Genomic DNA, 23710 nt, shown 5'->3' on the forward strand with positions numbered 1-23710 from the left:
CCTGTGTGTGCCATACTCTGCCTGCCCTACCCTGCCTGTGTGTACCATACTCTGCCTGCCCTACCCTGCCTGTGTGTACCATACTCTGCCTGCACTATGCTGCCTGTGTTCCATACTCTGCCTGCCCTATGCTCCCTGTGTGTCATACACACAGGCAGCATAGGGCAAGCAGAGTATGGCACACACAGGCAGCATACAGTGACACAATGCTGGCACTGCTCCAACAGTCTGCACAATATTAAAAAAAACTTTTTAATTGCAGGACCACCTCAGTATATGTTTTTTTTGTAGTGTGCAGGGATTATTTGTGGGTTTCTACTGCTCCTACAGTCTGTCTGTGGTGTGAACAGGGGAACAATGTGGGTTATTACAGTCTGAGCCTGAGGTGTGAACACTGCAGGGGGTGAACAATGCAGAGATTAAAAAGTGTGAACAACACAGGGGATTACATTTTTAAAGAATACAGAGGGTTTACAGCCTGAATCTGAGGTGTGAACCATGCAGGGGGGTAGTTAATCACAGTACTGATACCATTTAAATCTTACACAAGAGTAAACCATCAAAGCAGCCAGACAGGTGGGGGGCCACACAGACGGGGGTCGCGGGCCGCCAGTTGGACAGCACTGGGCTAGGGTAAGAAAGGTTAAAATGCTCTTCCATTATGTTACAAATTCAGTGAAGACTTGTGTAAGTTTGGATTTATGGTTCTAAATCTTAGGGGCATATTTATCAAAGTGTAAATTTAGAGCTCACTACAGAAAACCTCATCCACTTTCTATTCATTCCTATGGAATACTTAAAAGCGTATTTATTAGTGGATGAAAGTTAGAGTGCACCATTTTAAAAATATACCTTTACAACTCCTATTTTTAGAACTCACTACAGAAACCTATAGGAATGAATTGAAAGTGGGCTCTAAATTCACTCTTTGAAATATCTGCCCCTTAGGTTGTATATTTGTTAGTTACAAGACATGCATATTTCATGTCTACTCCCATGATTCACTCATTTTTTATTTTAATGGAATTCCATGTATGAAACAGCCCTGGCTGTAAAGGTGTTAAGAATGCTCTTCAATTAGTAACCAACAGAATTACTGTGTAGGAATCAATAAACTTAGAAAATGCTAATGTGCTCAGTTTATTGTTAGTGGTTTGCTGCGTTTGCATTTACACAACTCTGATACCAACTAATGACTGAATTCTGCTGTAATAAAAGTGCAGAATTGCTCCTACCATTGATTTTTTTTCATCTAGTAATTACTATGTTTTTCAACAGTCCTGGAAACTTTTCTCTAGGACAATCAGTATTTCAAAATTCTGGGTCTGTCAGTTGGATCTTGAGGCAAAATACCAACAATATAGATCAGTAAAGATATAGTTTCTGAATATTTTTTTATATTTGCTATTAAATATTTAATGAAATAATAATAGGGAATCTAAAACATGTTGCTGTGAAGATAGCCTACACTGGTCAAAGGAGACTTCGCAATGTGGGTTAATTGTCACTACTTGTATAGATTACTAAAATGCATGATATCTGACTCATCATTATCAGTTTCCAGGAACGTCTCTTGGTGACTCCATTATCACTATATAAAGCCTGTTGTCCCATTGACATCAGTGGGAATTAATCTGCTGCAGAAAGTGGGCATTTTGGCTGCTGTTACTAGTCCTCTATTTTATGTTTATTTTTACTGGTAATTTACCTTACAGTATTCATTCATATAGCTGGCATCAGCAGGGGGACAGAAAGATAGTATAAAGCAGTGATCCCCAACCAGTGGCTCGTTAGTAACATGTTGCTCACCAACCCCTTGGATGTTGCTGTCAGTGCCCCCAAACCAGGTAGTTATCTTTGAATTCCTGACTTAGTGGCGAGTTTTGGTTAAATAAAAACAAGATTTACTACTAAATAAAGCCTCCTGATAGTGTGCATACCCAATAGCCAATCTTAGCCCTTATATGGTACCTCTGTGTACTTTTATGATGCTTGTGTTGCTCTCCAAGTCTTTTTACATTTGACTGTGGCTCACGAATAAGAAAGGTTGGGGACCCCTGGTATAAAGGGTATGCTATTATCTGTGTAAACCAACTATCTGATATATCTGCCAAAGAAATAACCTTTTCTGTCAAAAAAACAAAGCAAAATAAATTGATAGCCATAAGGTAGGAAGTAAAAATTTTATGTGCTAATCAGAAAATGTAATGATTGCAAGCTTATTTTGTCTAGGGAGAATTACTGTGCCTGAATCTTTGATTGCAAGAAACCTTGAAAAGTGGATAAATACTCAGTTTCTCATTAAAGGTGAAGGAAAGGCAAAGTCACTTGGGGGTGCCAAAATGTTAGGCCCAAATGACTTGAATCGCCTACCTTTTACCTGGGCTGGTGCCCCTGCTCAGAGAGAACAGCACCAGCCTGGGGTACCTGCAGCGCTGCCTCCTTCCTGTATCGCTCGCGCATGCACAGTAGAGTGAAAAGCCGAACTTTAACAGAAAAGTCAGCTTTTCACTCTACCGCGCATGCGCTTATTGTGTAGTCGCAGCGAAACGAAGCCGGAAGGAGGAAGCGCATCGCTCCAGGACCCCGGGCTGGTGCTGTTTTCTCCTAACAGAGGCACCTAACATTTACTGTACTGTACCAGAAATACTAACATTTCAACATTTCATTTTATTCATAATTTCATAATATATATGATATTTGTATGTTTAATTTCTGTTTTAAATACCTTTGCAGCCCATCATACTGGTTGGGGAATGAAACCCTGAGAGTTCCAGCCGCTTTGTTTGCTCTAAACAGGAAACGTCTGTGTGACAGACTTAAACAGAATAAGGATGTGCCAAAGGGGTCCATTGTACTTCTGCAAGGAGGAGAGGAGACCCAGCGATACTGCACTGATACTGGCATCCTATTCCGTCAGGTAGATCCCTTATTAGAAGATGTAGATATTGCTTTGGGTTTCTGTGTAGATTTTCAGAGGATGGAGTGCAATCTGACAGATTGAAGCAGAAATAATTATCTTAGGGGTCTATTCACTAAAGGTGTCCCAATTGTTAGATAAATTACTGAATAAAAGAAAGGAGGTTTCGGCTAAATATTCTGAAAGGATTTTTTAGTGTCAGAGCTGTGAAGTTGTTGAATTCCGTGCTAATTCATACTGGCTAATAGTTTAGATAGCTCCAAGAAGGGGTTGGATATCTTTTTAGCAAGTGAGGGAATACAGGGTTATGGGAGATAGCTCTTGGTACAAGTTGATTCAGGGACTGGTCCGATTGCCATCTTGGAGTCAGGAAGGATGTTTTTCCCCTCTGCGGCAAATTAGAGAGGCTTCAGGTGCGGTTTCATCAGTGTGTTAAGTGTGATGACATACCCTCATCTTTTTTTTAATAAACTGCCAAATGCCGTAGTTTTACAACTGTGCACGAGCCTACTTTCAGAAAAGGCGGTGTGCAAAGCCCCGTGGGAAAAAAGAATAGCTGAAATCTCATGAGATCACGTCTCATCCATTTTAATGTACGGGAAAAGGAAGAAGAGAGAAATGAGAACGTGGAAGGGCTTTTTTTTATCAGAGAAGGACTCCAGGTTTACCTTGCTTCAGTCAAAGCTGTTCAATCCCTGCATCATCCTCTTTCCAAATAGAGGAGTACCAATTAAACTTTGTAAGGCTCTGTTCCCCAGCTGCATTTGCATTAGGCAATTTATTTAAAAAGAGATGAGGGTATGTCATTACACTTAACACACTAAAGACATTTCTATTGTCAACTTAAAACTGACAGGTTCTCTTTAAGGTTGAAACTTGAACTTTAGTTATCGCATAATTTATTATTCTCTTGTGCCTTTCAGATAAGATGTATTATTTTGTTTCTTAATATTGCAAACTTTTTTTTTTTTTTAAATGCTTGTAATCGCAAACCCTGATAATACATGAGTTATCATTAGAGAGCATTGCCAGTGCTTTATGTCTTGTATTGTTTCAGTAAACTTTATTTTATAGAAACATAATTAACATATTAAAGTTTGTGTTCCCCTGTGGTGGAACACATGAAATATCCACAACAGGGAAAACCAGAGGAAGCGTTAGCATGTAAGAGCGCTTAGGGCAGTGGCACACAGGAAGATTAGTTGCCCCGCAACAAATCTTCGTTAACGCGGGCGACAAATCTCCCTGCAATGCAATCCCACCAGCAAGAATGTAAATCGCCGGTGGGATGGCATATGCGTCGCTACGATTTCCCAAAGTTGCCTTTCAAGGAAACTTATGGCGACTTCGGGAAATTGTAGCGATGCGTATGCCATACCACCGGTGATTTACATTCTTGCATTCTTGCCGGTGGGATGGTATTGCAGGGAGATAAGTCGCCCGCATTAATGAAGATTTGTCACGGGACGACTAATCGTCCCATGTGCCACTGCCCTTAGGTAACGTATAGACAATGTGACTGCAGTGTGTCTGACACTTTTCAGAAGTATATGATTTTAGGGCTGGAAAATGCACTAATTGTCTATCTAGAATGTGCCCTCGAGCTTTCCAGTTATTGCCATTTAAGAAACTGGGAAGCTTGTCTGAAGATAATTCATCAGGGTCAACTGGAGGGCCACTTGTTGCAGAACAAGTACTGCAAGTGCCCTGGACTGGAGTTAATTGTTGTTTTATTACAGCTGGAGGCCACCTATTTACACATTTACACCTATTTAGTACATCAGGAGTTTACCCTGTAACTGTGATGAAAGTTTGCTTAAAGGAAAAGTAACACTAAAATTTTTTAGCTAAAACATCTATTCTACCCTCCCCCAATAGAAAATACCTTTAAAAAACTTTGCTTCCGGTCATTTGAACAAAGGCGATACGGGAAAGTATCAGGGGAAGCATCAACTATGCGGCGATCAATTGATCAAGCCTAGCCTGACTCTTTCCTATACAGAAGCAAGGCTAAACTCGACCGCAGCATAGTGGACGCATCCCCTGAAACTTTCCCTGCATCGCCGTATCGCCTTTGTTCAAATGACCGGAAGCCAAGTTTTTTACAGGTATTTTCTACTAAAGCATTCACAATAACAAATTGTTTTCAGGATAGGGCACTTATTGGGGGAGGGTAGAATAGATTTTTTAGTTAAAATTTTTTAGTGCTACTTTTCCTTTAATCTAAGTCTGAAGGGAGTTTTTGCTGGCAGCAGGAGGGCCATCTAGCAGCTGACAATGAGACACAATAGAACTTTAGCTCCAGGAAAAAACTGCAGCTTCTCTGACATAAACAAAAAGCTTGTGGCACAGTTTAATCAGTCAGGGAGCAAAGAGACAGGAAGGAATTAGTTAAACCGAGAGCAGAGAGACATGAATCAGGGACTTGGGCTGCTATTGCTGACTTCTATTGGTCACTCACTGGCATCATTAGGTTATGCTAATGACAAAGAGCCAGTTGTTCTCCTGACTCAGTTTTAATTTTTTAACATGTGTAATTATATTAGACTTGCCTTAGCGAAAAATCAAGGTCCCCTTTAAAGTGATAGTGATCCATTTTTCCTGTTAAAAAACTTGATAATCCTGTTCGTATTCATTTAAGTATGTTAAGTTTCAAATAAGGATGCAAACGTCACACAATAGATTTTATTTTACATTTAAAATTACATGTAAAATTTATACATCATGTAATCTTTTTATTCGCTAAAACAATAAAACATCTAGTAACACCCAGCTGTCTAAATATTTTCAATACAGGAGTCCTTTTTTCACTGGACTTTTGGAGTGACTGAATCTGGCTGCTATGGAGCTGTTGATGTCGATAAAGGAAAATCAATTCTCTTTATTCCGAAGCTTCCCGAAAGTTATGCAGTGTGGATGGGAAAGTAAGTGTTTCCACCATTGCCTTTCTGTCTCTTATTTTATTGAATATATCTTTTCTGCTGAAAGCGCAGTAAAAACCTGATTGTGAAAAAAAGGTGTTTCTTATAGTTGAATGTTCCTTTAATGGAAAATTAGACTGCATAATGAATTCTAAGGGAATAACTTCAAATATGTAAGTTCTTTAATGTTTGTTTGTTGTTTTTTTTTTTTTTTTTTCTGTAATCTGTATGTTCGGTATGCTGCTGATGCTTTTAAGATGCTTGATAATAACAATATAGTCTTTTTTTTACAAATGCATGAGCATTGGAAACAAGGGATATTCTTCTGTATACAGCTTTATAATTGTAATATCTTCTTCATAGTCTTCATATTTTAAAAGCAAAGATAGTGTGTTTCAGTGGCATAACAAAACACCGCCGGGCCCCCCCACAAAATGTTTTTTTGAGGTGCTAGGTGTGCACTGAAGCCTACATGTGCATGCGAAAACGAGTGTATGCAAACTTATGCCTGCACCGGGCACACAATCTTTAAAGGAGACATATTGGATAAATGGGAAAAACCCTAATTTTGTAGGCAATTATGAATAATATACGGTGCTGGTTTCCCTTTGGGCTAAACATTAACCCTATCTGTAACAATGGCCCCTTTATTGGAGCTCCCTATAGATCGTATCACTTCTCTGTCCGAGTTGAAATGAAGAGTGGACGTGTCCTAACGGTCCCTGCCAGAAGCACAGTAGGAGGGGGAGAGCCAATCACAGCCCTGCAGTCACACAAGCAAAGATAGGCTTCAGTTCCCTATCAGGTCAGCCTAGCTGCTGATTGGTTCCTATCCTACAGTGCAGTGTACGGAGGGCCGCCGGCTCCCCAGCTCATCCAGAGAATTCAGCCAGCAGGAAGTGGAACAGATGGGCGGGACTAGTGGGGTTTTTGTGGAATTTCTCAATAAATCAGCAGGAAACACAACTTTTTAAAGCACAATCCTTCTATATCTAGAGGAGTATAATTCACTGGCACATTCTTAATTTTTATAGGATATGTCTCCTTTAAGTGGCTATAGAGGAACAGACCTTGTGGTTAGGGCCTCCCCTCAACCTCAGGGTCTGCTTCCTCTATAGCCACTAGTGTGTCTACTTCTTCTCTGCTATGTGAATTTATTTGTAAATTGAACATACTACAACATAACAACATATCAAACAAAATATGTTTAGTGTTGCAAAAGCTGGGAAAACTGTGCCAGGAAAAGTAGTTACCAGATGATATTAAAGTAGTGTTGAAATATGTAGCCATTGCCCTTCCTCTTTCTCAGACAAATAGAACCACTACACCCCCTGGTTTAACATGACTTTATTAATCAGTGCTTGTGCTGAATATACTTTTTACCCATTGTTTTAATTATGAAACATCTATGGGTTTTGTTATTTCTTAAGTTAAACATGTAAAAAAAAGGAACAAACTACCTCATTTTTGTTTTTTGCAAGGTAGATAATTAGATATTTGATTAACAGTCCACACATAAGCAGAAGTTTATTATACAGGGGTAATATACTCTGGGTATTCTACATCACCATCATGTTGTGAGGTGCTGACATTTGTCTTGGTGTGAAAGGCTAATTCCAGCATGAGTCAGTGGTTTCCAGTGCCCACAGCAGCAGGGCAGCATGACTGAACTCATATCTCAAAAGCTGGAGATAAAAAAGATTTTAAAAAATAATCGCAGCTGTAAAAAATAATTATTAAACGTTTACTACAATATGTGTGCCTGTTTATAGCCATGGACTCCAAATCTGATACTCAATGTCCAAAGTCAGATCAGCTGCTTTTTCTGATGACACATAAGATTTGTACTTTTTTCCTTAATTCTTTGTTGTAGAATCTGAAATTAGGCATCTGTACTTTCATTTTACAGAAAAAATACTTTAAATATTGTTTTGGTTTAAAGTAACTGCTCCTCTGCTGTGCTCATTATGCACATTTCTTAACAAGCAGTCATGCCATTTTGTCTTAGTATGTTTTACACTCATTTATTGTGGAAGTTTCCTAAACCATTTTCCAGCCTGCTTGCTCAAAATGGGCTTTTGTAAAGCTAGTGCCCAAGAAATAAATTAAGCAGTAAATTGGTTGTGCTTTCCTTAATTTCACTAATTAAAACTGTACTTACCATTTACTGCTCATTAATTTTAAATGTTAGAATGCGTCAATACATTGATCTGAGATATTCTGTAAGTACAACATATTGTGTGACAGATGCTTTCTGTAAATAGTTATCCATCTTATGATCTCATTAACTTAAAGTGTATGGTTACCAGCCTGCATTTAAAATTTAGACAGTAAGATGACTACCTCATTAAGTGGAATTGTTTAATGTTCAGTTCAACTTAGGAAGCAATACATTTTTTATGTTTTTAATTAAATAATAAAAACACTTTCCTTACAATCTGTTTAAGGTAAAATAAAACAGATACTTTTTTTTTTTTTACTTGAATGCATATTTATAAGCACAAAATAGTGCATTATTAAGGTCATATTTATTAAGGAGCAGAGCTCGGATTTGGCTAAAATGAAAACGCTCAACACCAGTAGCTTGGAACCTTGTATAGACAAGAAAGGACCTCTGTATTAAAGATAAAGCTCTGATAGCATTTATTTTTATGTGACTTTGTATTTTTCTCATCCCCTGTCTCAAGCTTACCACAGCTGATTAACCTGTGGTTAAATTCATACAGTCCTTCACAATATAAACGTGTATATATATATATATATATATATATATATATATATATATATATATATATATATATATATATATATAAAATATTATGATGACGCATTTTCTTGTTTAAAAATTAGACAAATGAACAGGAACACCAAAATTTAACTTGTATATATAAAAGCTATATATAGAAAAGTTCTCAGAAGAGCCCCCTAGTGATCAAATAACGGAAATGCATATACCAATTATAAACTCCTGTACTACTCAAAAAATAGTTTAAAAGATATTGTTTATTTCAATTCATTAAAAGCATAAACAACCCCATATGGATAGCCCTGGAGCCTATGATTAAGTGCTGGGTACACAGGAAACGCTTTTAATAGATTAAAATAAACAATATCTTTTTAACTATTTTTTTTGAGTAGTACAGGAGTTTATAATTGGTATATACAGTACATTTTCTCATTGTCAGACAGCTAGAATGCTATCGCTGGAAGCGAGTAGAATAAAATATTCAACAGTAACTGACTTGTGAAATTCACATATTTCATGTTTAGCGTAAAGACCGTTCTTCCTCGAACTACTGTAGGACTTGTTTAACTTGAGAAACATATCTGTCTTTCCCAAGGAGGAAAAGATCAGAATATCTTCAAGAAGTAACAAAACATAGAACTGGAGAAGATCCCCAAAAATGTTATTTACAAAGTCTTTAAAAAACCTCAAGAGCATTGCATAGGACAGCATGATTAAAAATTCATAGTGGCCATCTGCAGTGTAAAATGTTGTATTCATTACCTTGCTGGATACAAATGAGTTTAAAGGCTGCTTGAAGATTTAAATCAGTCTCTGAAACCAAGGGTAAAGATTCTTAGGGGGGATCTTTATTCATAGCTCCACAGACTATGAAGGGTCTCTAAGCCTTGTCTTTAGTCCTTCATAGCCTACATCTATGGTAGTGATACAAGATAGATTCAGTCTTCAGGTGTTAGGGTATCAATTGTGAGATCAGTAGGGCAATTGTAAGGTCTGATAGGAGAAAGGACTTTCTTTTTTCAAAGATATGTAATATTATACAGTGGAGGAAATAATTATTTGACCCCTCACTGATTTTGTAAGTTTGTCCAATGACAAAGAAATGAAAAGTCTCAGAACAGTATCATTTCAATGGTAGGTTTATTTTAACAGTGGCAGATAGCACATCAAAAGGAAAATCGAAAAAATAACTTTAAATAAAAGATAGCAACTGATTTGCATTTCATTGAGTGAAATAAGTTTTTGAACCCTCTAACAAAAAAAGACTTAATACTTAGTGGAAAAACCCTAGTTTGCAAGCACAGAGGTCAAACGTTTCTTGTAATTGATGACCAAGTTTGCGCACATTTTAGGAGGAATGTTGGTCCACTCCTCTTTGCAGATCATCTCTAAATCCCTAAGGTTTCGAGGCTGTCTCTGTGCAACTCTGAGCTTGAGCTCCCTCCATAGGTTTTCTATTGGATTAAGGTCCGGAGACTGACTAGGCCACTCCATGACCTTAATGTGCTTCTTCTTGAGCCACTCCTTTGTTGCCTTTGCTGTATGTTTTGGGTCATTGTCGTGCTGGAACACCCATCTACGACCCATTTTCAGTTTCCTGGCAGAGGGAAGGAGGATGTCGTTCAGGATTTCACGATACATGGCTCCGTCCATTTTCCCGTTAATGCGAATAAGTTGTCCTGTGCCCTTAGCAGAAAAACACCCCCAAAGCAAAATGTTTCCACCCCCATGCTTGACGGTGGGGACGGTGTTTTGGGGGTCATAGGCAGCATTTTTCTTCCTCCAAACACAGCGAGTTGAGTTAATGCCAAAGAGCTCTATTTTGGTCTCATCAGACCACAGCACCTTCTCCCAGTCACTCACAGAATCATTCAGGTGTTCATTGGCAAACTTCAGACGGGCCTGCACATGTGCCTTCTTGAGCAGGGGGACCTTGCGAGCCCTGCAGGATTTTAATCCATTGCGGTGTAATGTGTTTCCAATGGTTTTCTTGGTGACTGTGGTCCCTGCTAATTTGAGGTCATTAACTAACTCCTCCCGTGTAGTTCTAGGATGCTTTTTCACCTTTCTCAGAATCATTGACACCCCACGAGGTGAGATCTTGCGTGGAGCCCCAGAGCGAGGTCGATTGATGGTCATTTTGTGCTCCTTCCATTTTCGAACAATCGCAGCAACAGTTGTCACCTTCTCTCCCAGCTTCTTGCTAATGGTTTTGTAGCCCATTCCAGCCTTGTGCAGGTCTACAATTTTGTCTCTGACATCCTTGGACAGCTCTTTGGTCTTTCCCATGTTGGAGAGTTTGGAGTCTGCTTGATTGATTGATTCTGTGGACAGGTGTCTTTTATACAGGTGACTAGTTAAGACAGGTGTCCTTAATGAGGTTGACTAATTGAGTAGAAGTGTCTAACCACTCTGTGGGAGCCAGAACTCTTAATGGTTGGTAGGGGTTCAAAAACTTATTTCACTCAATGAAATGCAAATCAGTTGCTATCTTTTATTTAAAGTTATTTTTTCGATTTTCCTTTTGATGTGCTATCTGCCACTGTTAAAATAAACCTACCATTGAAATGATACTGTTCTGAGACTTTTCATTTCTTTGTCATTGGACAAACTTACAAAATCAGTGAGGGGTCAAATAATTATTTCCTCCACTGTATATATTATATAATTCAGATAGATAGTATATTATATACTATATATTATAGAATAGATATAATATTATATATAATATAAGATTATATTTAATATATAATCTTACAGTCAGGTAAAACTTTAGAGACCAAAGGAATAACATGAACTGTGATAAAACTGGAAAGACAAAAAGAACTTCAGGCAATTAGCTCTCCAGAGGTTCAGTCTATGAGAGGGTTATATTACTGTAGCAACCAAATTCCCAAAATAATGGAAGTATCAAGACAGTTGATTGTTACTCATAAAATCTCTTTGAAATGCACACAAGCCAGCTTGAGGAGAAGAGGGAAGAAGAAGAGACCTGGAATAATGGGTGTGCCATTCATCACTCCAGCAGAAAGTGGAACATGAAGTACAACCAACAGCAAGCCAGAGAGAACATCATTGAAGTTCTGAAAGCAGCACTGTAGTCAAAGAAGTCTTGGGAGAATAATTTGGACTCAGAAGTGACAGGTGCAAAGACAGTTATGGAAATTTGTAGGGAAAGAATTATATATTACTGAGAGAGACTTTCACTTTTTAAATTTTTCTTTGATTTACCCATCTGCTCCTTAGTGTAACATTTTAAATCAGACATTTCAGACATGATTAAAGAGCACATTTCATACTTTAATTTAAAGTTGCATACAAAACATTTCCGCAGTGTAGAAATAGTGAAAAAAAACCAACTTTTTTATACATAGTCCCCCTCATTTTCAGGGACATTAAAGCGGTCATGTTTAGCACTTTGTTGCATTTCCCTTGCATGCAATGACTGCTTGAAGTCTATGATTCATAGACATCACCAGGTGCTGCATATCTTCTCTGGTGATCTGCTAAGCCTCTACTCTACTACTGAACTCCTGCTTGTTCTGGGAGCTTGTCCCTTTAAGTTTCCTCTTCAGCAAACTTTTTTTTTTAAATCAGCTGACTGGCTTGGTCACTCAAGAATTTTACACTTTTTAGCTTTAAGAAACTGTGTTGCCTTAGCATTATGTTTGGAATAATTATCTTGTTATAGGATGAAGCACTGTCCAATGAGTTTGGAGGCATTTACTGGAAGCTAATGAAATGGAATTAACAAATATATAACTATATTGTACAGAAGTTTATATTTAGTATATAAATTTGAATAGCTAGGGACACTACAGTGGCTTGCAAAAGTATTCGGCCCCCTTGAACTTTTCCACATTTTGTCACATTACAGCCATAAACATGAATCAATTTTATTGAAATTCCACGTGAAAGACCAATACAAAGTGGTGTACACGTGAGAAGTGGAATGAAAGTCATACATGATTCCAAACATTTTTTACAAATAAATAACTGCAAAGTGGGGTGTGCGTAATTATTCAGCCCCCTGAGTCAATACTTTGCTGCAATTACAGCTGCCAGTCTTTTAGGGTATGTCTCTACCAGCTTTGCGCATCTAGAGACTGAAATCCTTGCCCATTCTTCTTTGCAAAACAGCTCCAGCTCAGTCAGATTAGATGGACAGCGTTTGTGAACAGCAGTTTTCAGATCTTGCCACAGATTCTCGATTGGATTTAGATCTGGACTTTGACTGGGCCATTCTAACACATGGATATGTTTTGTTTTAAACCATTCCATTGTTCTACTGGAAGGTGAACCTCCGCCCCAGTCTCAAGTCTTTTGCAGACTCCAAGAGGTTTTCTTCCAAGATTGCCCTGTATTTGGCTCCATCCATCTTCCCATCAACTCTGACCAGCTTCCCTGTCCCTGCTGAAGAGAAGCACCCCCAGAGCATGATGCTGCCACCACCATATTTGACAGTGGGGATGGTGTGTTCAGAGTGATGTGCAGTGTTAGTTTTCCGCCACACATAGCGTTTCGCATTTTGGCCAAAAAGTTCCATTTTGGTTTCATCTGACCAGAGCACCTTCTTCCACATGTTTGCTGTGTTCCCCACATGGCTTGTGGCAAACTGCAAACGGGACTTCTTATGGTTTTCTGTTAACAATGGCTTTCTTCTTGCCACTCTTCCATAAAGGCCAACTTTGTGCAGTGCACGACTAATAGTTGTCCTATGGACAGATTCCCCCCCGAGCTGTAGATCTCTGCAGCTCGTCCAGAGTCACCATGGGCCTCTTGGCTGCATTTCTGATCAGCGCTCTCCTTGTTCAGCCTGTGAGTTTAGGTGGACAGCCTTGTCTTGGTAGGTTTACAGTTGTGCCATACTCCTTCCATTTCTATATGATTGCTTGAACAGTGCTCCATGGGATGTTCAAGGCTTTGGAAATCTTTTTGTAGCCTAAGCCTGCTTTACATTTCTCAATAACTTTATCCCTGACCTGTCTGGTGTGTTCTTTGGACTTCATGGTGTTGTTGCTCCCAATATTCTCTTAGACAACCTCTGAGGCCGTCACAGAGCAGCTGTATTTGTACTGACATTAGCTTACACACAGGTGCACTCTATTTAGTCATTAGCACTCATCAGGCAATGTCTATGGGCAACTGACTGCACTCAGACCAAAGGGGGCTGAATACTTACGCACACCCCACTTTGCAGTTATTTATTTGTAAAAAATATTTGGAATCATGTATGATTTTTGTTCCACTTCTCACGTGTACACCACTTTGTATTGGTCTTTCACGTGGAATTCCAATCAAATTGATTCATGTTTGTGGCTGTAATGTGACAAAATGTGGAAAAGTTCAAGGGGGCCGAATACTTTTGCAAGCCACTGTAAATACTCGTGGCTACACAGCAGCTTATTTATATAAACTGTAGTAGTGTTTCTGAAGCAAACACACAACTTTTACCAGCACAGGGTAACAGTATATTATATTTTAATTACTTAAAAACACTTTAATTTGTTGATGTTACTGTTCCTTTAATTATCACAAGATCATTCCAAATAGGTTTCTGAACTGACTGAAGTAAAAAGTTGTCATTTATCATATTAGCAGATTTGCTTGCTTTTTCACACTAGGCTACCCCATTACTCCAGCCAATGTCTGCATAATTGAATCACCCATAATAACAACTTTATGTTTTAAAGCTATTTTATTCATATTTATAATGCAAATATGTGGAGAAGCAGCACTTTTTAAACATACAGTAAATTATGTCCACATTTATCTGTTTAAATTAAAATTAATGGATAATTAACCAAATATCTACATTTCAACAACAGATATCAGTGACCTGAAGCTCGATTTCCTCTTGTCTGTCCAAATAATTCATATTGCTTGAGAGCTTTGCAAATCCCAAGAAGGCTTATACTTGGGCTCATATTTTTCTCTATAATTGCCCTTGTGGCATTGATTTGCTATATTCGGAGATCAGAGGGTTGCTTGCTTAAACATTACTCACAGCTGCAAAGAGACTATTGCTTTCTTTGTGTTATAAACAAAATTGGCTAGGATAATAGAAGCCTAAAGGCCTGCATTATCATTAGCAAAATTACCATGTTATTATAACAACATTTGCATTCTCTAAAAGCTGTAGCAACATGTAAGGTGATAATTACTTAAATCTCATAACTCGGAATAAAAAAATGTATTTTAACCTGCTAATTTGAAAATTACCTTTTATCCGCATGTTAAAGTGCAACCATATTAATCTCATTTTTTGGTACTTAGAGTCCTAGATAGTAAAAGAATAATATATGTGAATGTTTACATTATGTGTTATAGTGTTATTTCATGTATCCTAACAGCAGTAAGCTAATTGAACTAGTAAGCCTTTTTTTGTGACGTATGCTAAAACGCAGTAAATTAAATTAAAATCATCAGGGTAAATTTTGCTCTAATATGGGTAAACCATGATTTAGCATGGGCTGCAATGTAACACCCCACTTCTAAGATGTTGTTTTTGGCTCATTTGACTGGCGTTCTAGTCTCAAACAATTTCCATGATTTACTCTTGCCATGCTAGTAACACCCCTATCCCCCAAAAGCATAAATACTCTTTAATAAGTCCATAACTGTTCAGGTATGTAAATTAGGACAGTCCAGCTTAAATAAGGACTAGTAGAGGATATGAAAATGTTCTAGCGTACTTAAAGGGGTGGATCACTTTTAAGTTAACTTTTACTATGTTAATAGAATTACCTCTTCTAAGCAATTTTTTAATTGCTTAGCCCGCAGGTCGGGTGGGTTCGGGCCGATCTCGCCACATCAACTGCGGGTAGGTTCGGGTTGAGCGCTTCCGGCTTCCTCTTCCGGCTCTCTAATTTATAGGCACACGCCCGGCACGCCCGCCCCACCCTGCCCCCTTTTGTGATGTAATTGTGGGGCGGGCACAGGTCTTTAAATAGAGGGAGGAAGCCGGGTCGGGTGCGGGTTGAGTATTTCTCGACCCGTACATCACTAATAGGGAAAATATTTATAAACAGTCCTATTTCATTTTGCACCTTTATAGTGAAAATGCTGTCTTAAAATGAATAACAAATGTAAATAGGTACAGCATATAAAAAAAAAACGAGGTTCCCCTTTGACATAAATTCCATATATAAAAGCTGTGGTCTATTGAGGTTCAAAAAACAGCATAGAAAATGTATATCTTCTTTGTTTTTGTATACTGTCTTTATAAATATGAATCTATGGGGCCTATTTATCAAAGTCCAAATTTCGGACATTTACAAGTACGATAGAAAAAATTCGGATTAACCCTTTCACTGCCAGCCGTTTTGAACAAGGTGGAACTTCTACTGCCAGAACATTTTGAACATTTTGCACTGTTTCACTTTAGGGGCTTTTCCTCAGGGGGACTTTTAGTTTACCCAGGAAAACTATATATCGTTTTTTTCAGGACAACCTAAGCTTTCAAAATATGGTGGAATTTTTGTGTAATTCAAATTCTGTAACAAGATATAGGCTTCTAAATGTCTAAAAAAATATTTTCCATAATATAAACACATACACCAGAAACAAAAATTATTTTATGCATGAAAATACAACTGATTTGGAAAGTTTCATGTCTCCTGAACGTGCGTGTCTTAAAAATCGCTTCAAAGCTTCCTGTCTATAGTATCTTATCTCCTACAGGTCATAAAGTAACCAGATAAAACACCCTAAATATGAACGCCAGGGGTCCACTGAACAGTTTGATGCCCAATATGTATAGGTTTACCTAAGTATGTTGCATGTAGGGGCCCCAATGTGAACATACCCCCATATGATCTATCATTTCTGTCATTTCAGCTTCTGCAAAATCAACACATTTACTTCATTTTATGTGGGATAAAGCTAGTAAAAAGTACACTCACCCCAGAAAATGATATATTTTTGGAAAGTACACATTCCCCGTTATGACAAATCCAACATGGGTAAAGAGTCCTTTCTACACCAAAGTACCAATCTGCAAAGCTTTCCTAAAGCTATTGGTTTCTATGACATTTCAGAAAATCACCTAAAAAGGTTGCAATTTGCCGCATTTATCTCACACAATTTCTTGCATACAAATGAAAATCAAGTAGGAACACCAGAGGTCTACTGAATAGTTTGATGCCCTATATGCATAGATTTGCATAGATATATGCGAAGTACAGGGGCACCCAAATGAAAATAGTGCATATGAATTTTCACAAATGACGCTCTAGCTTGTGCAGTTTTTGCACCCGGTATGTGTATTATGTGCCATAAGACCCCCCTAACAGTACGGAGACCCTAGAAAACCATGCATTTTCCGAAAGTACACATTCTGACAAAACAAAAATGGGTAAATACATCTTTCTACTGCAAACTACAAAGCTATGCTAAACAGAATGGTTTTTATAACATTTCTGAAAATTGTCACAAAGCTTGCATTTTGCCCCATTATGTACCCCACATTTCATAACGTGCCAACATAAAACACCGTAAATATGAACGCCAGGGGTCTACTGAACAGTTTAATGCCCTATATGCATAGATTTTCCAAACTATGTGGGGTACAGAGGAAGCCAAATTGAAATACAGCAGACAAAATGTCCATGTGCAAGACCAGTAACAAAGAACAATATGAAATGCAATAAAATCGTTAAAATCCCCCCCCAAAAAAACTAAAAGCAATGTTTTTCAGAATCACAGTTTGAGTATTCTTGCTTGGGCAAATTAGTTTTACAGACAAAGCCAAGCGAACAACAACTATGCATAACTGAAAATGCAATAAAATGACTAAAAATGCAGCAAAATCACAGAAAATGTAATAAAAACACCAAAATAATACACAAAAGGTATTGCGCAGTGCGGTTAGCGAATATGCTATCCGCAATGGCAATAAAATAAAATGGCAAGAATAAAAACGATGCGATAAAAAAAAAAAATTACAAAATTACATAAGTGTTTAAGTGTGTGTGTACACTAGGCAACATGTGTTCTGTGTGCATATGTGTGAGTGTGCTGTATCAAAGTACATGTGTGTGAGTGTGCTGTAAGTGCTGTGAATGTGTGAAACCCCTCAACCCCCCCACAAAATGTATAAGTGTTTATTAGTGTAATATGTGTGTGTGTGTTTGTGTGTGTGGCACTTACCTGGGGTCAAAGGAGCTGAAGATCGCTGGAGATCATAGGAGAGAGACAGCTGTAGTGGTTAGTGGGCAGCACAGGAAGCGGGGGGGCGGAGGGGGGAGTGCAGGAAGGGAGGGAGAGAGCAGAAAAAGTCTGGCACATAGAATCTACGTGCCTGACTTTTTCTATGGGGCCCCTGGGCGATCGCGCCTTAGGGGCCACTAGTTACCCCCCTCTGCTTGTTCCCTAGGGGGTTCTTTACTTTGTGCTTGTTCTCTGCACTCGGATTAAGCAGGGAGCGCAGAGAACGAGTGCAAGATAAAGAAAATGTAGCTCCTACGTGCTTGGCGTTTAACATCTGTTTATGCCAGCACGTAGGCGCTACGCCGTTGGCAGGGAAAGGGTTAAATACGATAATTTCTGCATCATTGTCGTACGAAAATATTGTGGTACAATCCAAAAGTTCCGAAATTTTCATATACGAACGATGGTAAACGACTTGATTTTGGAAGCCTCCCATAGGACTTAATGGCACTCTGCAGGTTCAACCTGGCCAAAGGTTGTCACAACACCAAAGCTTGAATGAATAACTAAACTTTCATACTCATTGCGACAAATATGATTTTGGCGCACAAATTGTCGCAACGTACGGGAAAATGTCGCAGAAAATACACACAGTTCTAAAAGTTAGAAAAAATACAAATTTTTTGTAATCGTACCCAATCGTAAATTGATAAATGGGCCCCTATATATTGTACTTTTTTATGGAATTGGAAAAGTATTGGCAAAAGGAATAGAAAGAAATGCTGGAAACAATTAACTGTTTTTTATATTATATATTATTATTTAATTTGTAACTTGTAATTTTTTCTTTTTTAAAGGATACACCCACCAGAGCACTTCAAGGAGAAGTATGCCATAGATGAGATTTATTTCACCTGCGATGTAAGTACAGTTTTTTTCCTATGAGTGTGTCATGGATCTAGAAGAAAATGCAGTGACTGTAGATCGATCAGCAGTAGCTGTTGGGTTTTCCTTTTTTTTTTTTCATTCTAATTTTCTTTTATATAATTGGTTTTTATTTGCGTCTTGTTTTTCTACTTTGCCTTTATAATTGAAGTATTTTTGGAGTCGGGGGGTGAGACCTTCATTAAGTAGGCAGTACCAAGCTGTCGGTTAGCCATCTAAACCTGGAGTTTTTACAGAGGGGAGACTGCCTATTGCTTCTTCTACTTCACAAAATGTTTTCTGGCCATCCTGATTAGACAATTCCACTCTGCTCAGTGGCTCTTGTAGTGTCATTAGTAATCTAGAAGCATATTTGCCATTTCCAGGGTTTAATATATACGTGCCATACACAATTTTATCTCTGAAAATTAGTATGGAGGGATGGCTCACTTTAGCTAGATATGCTAGTATCTTACCATATTTATCCCCTTTATCAAAGTATAATAACTTTTTTTGTACAGGTAGTTTGTGCAAACACTAAGCTTCTTTGGCCAGATGTCAATGGCTGGTGATTGGGTTTACTATCCTGGTCACAGAAAGCTTTCTCAGCTCTTAAATCCTGCTTCTGCTTAAACTTTTGCTTTTTTAGCATTGTTTTTCACTTTGAAATGCTCAAGCCATTGCCCTAGAGGACCCCCAGACTGCATTAGGCTGACCAGTGTCGGTATTTGCTTAAAATGGACTCTCATAATTTGGAACTTTGAAGTTAATGGATTTCCAGATAATGGTTGTCAAGCCTGTGCTACACTTAAAGGAGAAGGAAAAGTAAAAACTAAGTAAGCTTTATCAGAAAGGACTATGTAAATGAAGCCATAAGCACTCACAGAAATGCTGCACTGAGTCCTCAATCAAAAGAAACACAGGATTTCTTGTCTCATTTTTTGTAAACATGTTCTTAAAGTGTCTGACTTCCTCTCTCAGAAAAGTCCTTCATTCCTGGGGCCAGAGTCTGTGCAGTTCTCTCCTTTCTAACCTCTCCAGCTCCCCTCTCCCATAAGAATTCATAAAACTCACTCCCCCCCCCCCTTAGGAATATATGATCTGAGCTATAAGGGCTAGAGCTGTAGCAGGAAGCTATGAAGACCAAGGTAAAACGGCACCTGCAATCTTACATAAACAGAGAAAGTTTCCAAGGTTCTTTACTAAGGTATGATAGAGGTTTCTGCAGAATAAATATAGCGTTCTAGGTGGCACTAATGTGGCAAATCTATTAGCAGTAAAATATGTGGCAAATCTTTTGGCAGTAAAATGCCAAAATGACTTTCCTTCTTTCTTTAACAATAAAAAATTAAAGGATACTCTTATTTCATTGTTCATAGATACAGATCTCATAATATCTGTGCTGGAACAATTTCAATGTATTCATTACATTGTAATGTAATGTGTGCTCAATTACATTGTAATTTTTATTTCATATAAAGAAGGACATTTTATAACAGTACCTTGTACTTGGTGTTAACTAAGGGAGCAGTAAAATGGCAAAAATGCAAGGACCTCTTATTTGTTGAAACACCCAGGTGCCAAGACTTTCAGATAATAGGTGACATACAGTAACTGCATAATTCTTCATACCTGTTTTTTTTTTTTTTGTTAAGCTTTTTAAGCCATTGGTGTTGAATCTCTGTCATGCACTAGCTATAAATGTTTTGGGTTTTTTTTGTGAAGGATACAACAAAAATGTGTGTGTTAAATCAGTAATAGATGCACCAGCAAGCATGACTATAAATAAATTGAAATGATGATAGTGTTGTAACATTAACATTCACCATTATGTTTTATTATGTAATAGTCTCAACTTTATGAGTGCATACATATTTGTTCTTGGATTTTTATGTAATGCATATGCGTATCCAGCACATTTGATAGCACTGATGCATTAAAAATTGTTACTACATTGTTTACTTCCCTCAGTAGTTTGTCCTCATGCTGTCAGGGATGATTTAAATGGTTTTGTTTTTAAGCTTTAAGTTTTTCTTTCTCTGGAATGTAAAGAGGAACTGACAGATGCTACACCAATTCACCCCCCCATACCATCGTCTATTCTGTTTTGGCATGTTTGTGTCCCAAAACCTCACTATATCTAACACTTAGGTCAAGGATCCCAATATGATGACAAACATAAGCTATTTGAATGTTTAATAGAAGTGGCATGAAATTAGTTAAAAACCACAAAATAATTTCTTTATAGAAATAGTAAGTTGTATACTCATTGCCCCTGTGCGTTCTTGTTAGGATAAAAAGTTTGTAACATTAATGAAATGTATATATGTTCTTAAATGTTATAATCTTTTGCTATTAGATTTCCAGTGTTCTAAAAGCCAAGACCCCATCTGTCTTGCTTACTCTGGTAAGTCTTTTGTGTGTGTATGTGTATGTGTTACTTTTTGTCTGTACACATCTTTCTTATAAGTACTTAATGCCTAACCTAAAATGTTCTGGATTACTTGAGCTTTTATCTAATACCTGCACTAACTTTCTGTATAAATAAAGTAGCTCTGCCTTGAGATTACCTAAAGCACAAGGGCATAATGTTATCAGTATATTGGTATAAGCATTAGGGAACAGCTTCTGTCAGGCACAAGGATATTCTTTCATTTCTCTGTGGAAAGCTGGCCTTACACACACTGATGATATTGTACAAACCTTGTTTAGTACGATATTCGGTGCGTATATGGTGACTCGTTGAGTCGGATATCGATCGGGTGGGTTAAAAGATTGAAGGCGCTTGAGCAAAATCTACCTTGAGAGATAAATTGGCAGAAGGAGGTAGAAATCCTATTGTTTCTACTGCCATATCTGACGATTCAGCCCTGAACATCTGTGAAGGGTGGGAACCGAAGGTCGCACAAAAGATCAAAAATTGCCAAGTGTGTGGCCACCTTTACTCATCAAATTATTTGATATTAATATATGCCCTAAATAATTTTGCTCACAGATTCTCTCCTTCTCCACAGCGTGGTGTTAATACTGACAGTGGAAGTGTTTGCAAGGAAGCTTCATTCGAAGGAATTAGTGAGTAAGTAGAGCAATAAAAAAAACCCCACATTATATATACTATATATATACTATATACTTTGTATATAGTAGCATGTCTTAAAGGAAAACTATACTATTAAACAATCTTATCATATTGGCATATAAATATCTCTACATCTTTTACCCTGAGCCACAATTTTGTGATGTTCTGTATTCTCACTCACTGATCATCTGGAAATATGGCAGCTCTAACTGTAACAGAAATATGTGTAAGAGTAATAAACAAGGCTCTGTCCATTCGTTGGCTGATGTTGCTGGACTTTAGTAAATAAAGTGACAGTTTTCCTATGTGGGATTATCCCATGGACTCAGTACTAGAGAAATAGAATTTTCATGTAAAGTCTTTTTCATATGTATTGGTTTATATCCTTCAGTGTTCAGGTTATAGCCGTGCAGCATTACTAGATTTATATGTTTTGCTCGGGATGAGCCACTTGAGGAAGCAAGGAAATGACCCATCTGCCATAAGCTTTAAGGCATATATGTCTGCAGTTTTGTAGTCATCTGATGTTCGTGTAGTGGCAGAACAAATTTCTAGACACTTGCTTCTTGTTGGGTAAAGGTTCACTTGAAACAAAAAGCAGCAGTTCTTATGGGTGCACTAGACAAGTTATGTTAATTAGAATACGGAAAAAACTCTTTGTGCAGAGGATTAAACCTTAAACTAGGTTGTCAACAAACTGCTACAGGTATGGAATCCCTTATCTAGAAACCTGTTATTCATAAAGCTCAGAATTGCTGGAAGGCCATCTCCCAGAGATTCCACTTTAAGCAAAAAAATTCAAATTTTTCAAAATTTCTTCTCTGTAGTAATAAAACTGTGCTTTGTATTTGATCCTATCTAGGCAGCAAAAATTCATATTGGGGAGAAAACAATCCTGTTCCATTTATTTGATGCTGAAATGATTTTTGGCAGCAAAAAATTATATATATATATATATATATATATATATATATTTAGACAGTTTGTAATACCAATATATATATATAGTTATATATATATATAGTTTCTCTTATTTAAGTTAGTGATTTTATATTTCTAAACAGTTTCCACTCTGCATATGATTTTTTTAAATTTAGCTTTATTTGTTTTCTCTCTAGGAGGGATCCTCACTGAAAAAAAATGAACTTTTCATTCAAATATAAATTCATTGGTTTTAGTTATTCAAAAATTGAATTACAAGTCAAAATGATTGTTTATCCCTTTTTATTCTCTGTGTCTGACAGAAGTCAGTTTTTTCCCCATGTTTGTTTTAGGGATCAGAGCCAAAAGTACTATTCTTATATCTACCACTAAGTGGTGCATGGGAGAATTTTTAGCATTGCAATGTGTCCGGAAGCTGTTATCTTGTTACTAATTGTACTGCTAATAGGCTGCTGAGGGAAAAGGGAGGGGGATGATATAACTCCATCTTGCAGCGCAGCATTAAAGAGAGACTGAAATTGATCATAGCACAAGTTACATGGTTAAGGGCACCTGGGAAACTACACCAAATAAAATTTCAAAATGAAATATAAAAAGAAATTGATTTTGATGCAGGATTCTGATGGAGGAGCACTTTTAACTGATGCATTTTGTAAAAAACATGTAAGTTTCTTTCATTGGGCAAGCAATTTTTGGGGTCTTTTACTGTTCCTGCAATCATTTGTCAATGGCAGTCACATGTTGTAGCTCATTTTTCATATATTATCACAGTAAATATATAAAACAGCATAAAAAAATCTCACAGAAATGTTGTTGTTTATTATTTATTCTAATTAACCAAGACTTGTGACCCAGTCATATGCTTTCATTATTATGCATATCCACAAATATATTAAAACTGTAAATAGGAAGAGAAAATGAAAAGGTTTGCAGATACATATTTTTCAGATATCTCTGGCTTCTTGAGTTTGTCAGTTAAGCTTTTTTTACCACAAATTTATGCTTACAAGTATATTGATAGCCATATT

General features: G+C 37.5%; 1 protein-coding gene across 2 annotated transcripts in view; it reads left to right on the forward strand.

Moving 5' to 3' along the window:
• pepd (peptidase D) overlaps nt 1-23710 on the forward strand; it is a 125253-nt gene that overhangs the window by 10819 nt on the left and 90724 nt on the right. For both annotated transcript variants that reach the window (XM_012960953.3, NM_001008093.1), the window contains 5 exon segments: nt 2737-2920; nt 5717-5844; nt 18595-18658; nt 21021-21068; nt 21676-21737. In XM_012960953.3, the coding sequence (XP_012816407.1) occupies nt 2737-2920; nt 5717-5844; nt 18595-18658; nt 21021-21068; nt 21676-21737 (486 nt within the window).

This window comes from Xenopus tropicalis, chromosome 4, assembly GCF_000004195.4.
Source record: "Xenopus tropicalis strain Nigerian chromosome 4, UCB_Xtro_10.0, whole genome shotgun sequence".
Lineage (NCBI taxonomy): Eukaryota > Metazoa > Chordata > Amphibia > Anura > Pipidae > Xenopus > Xenopus tropicalis.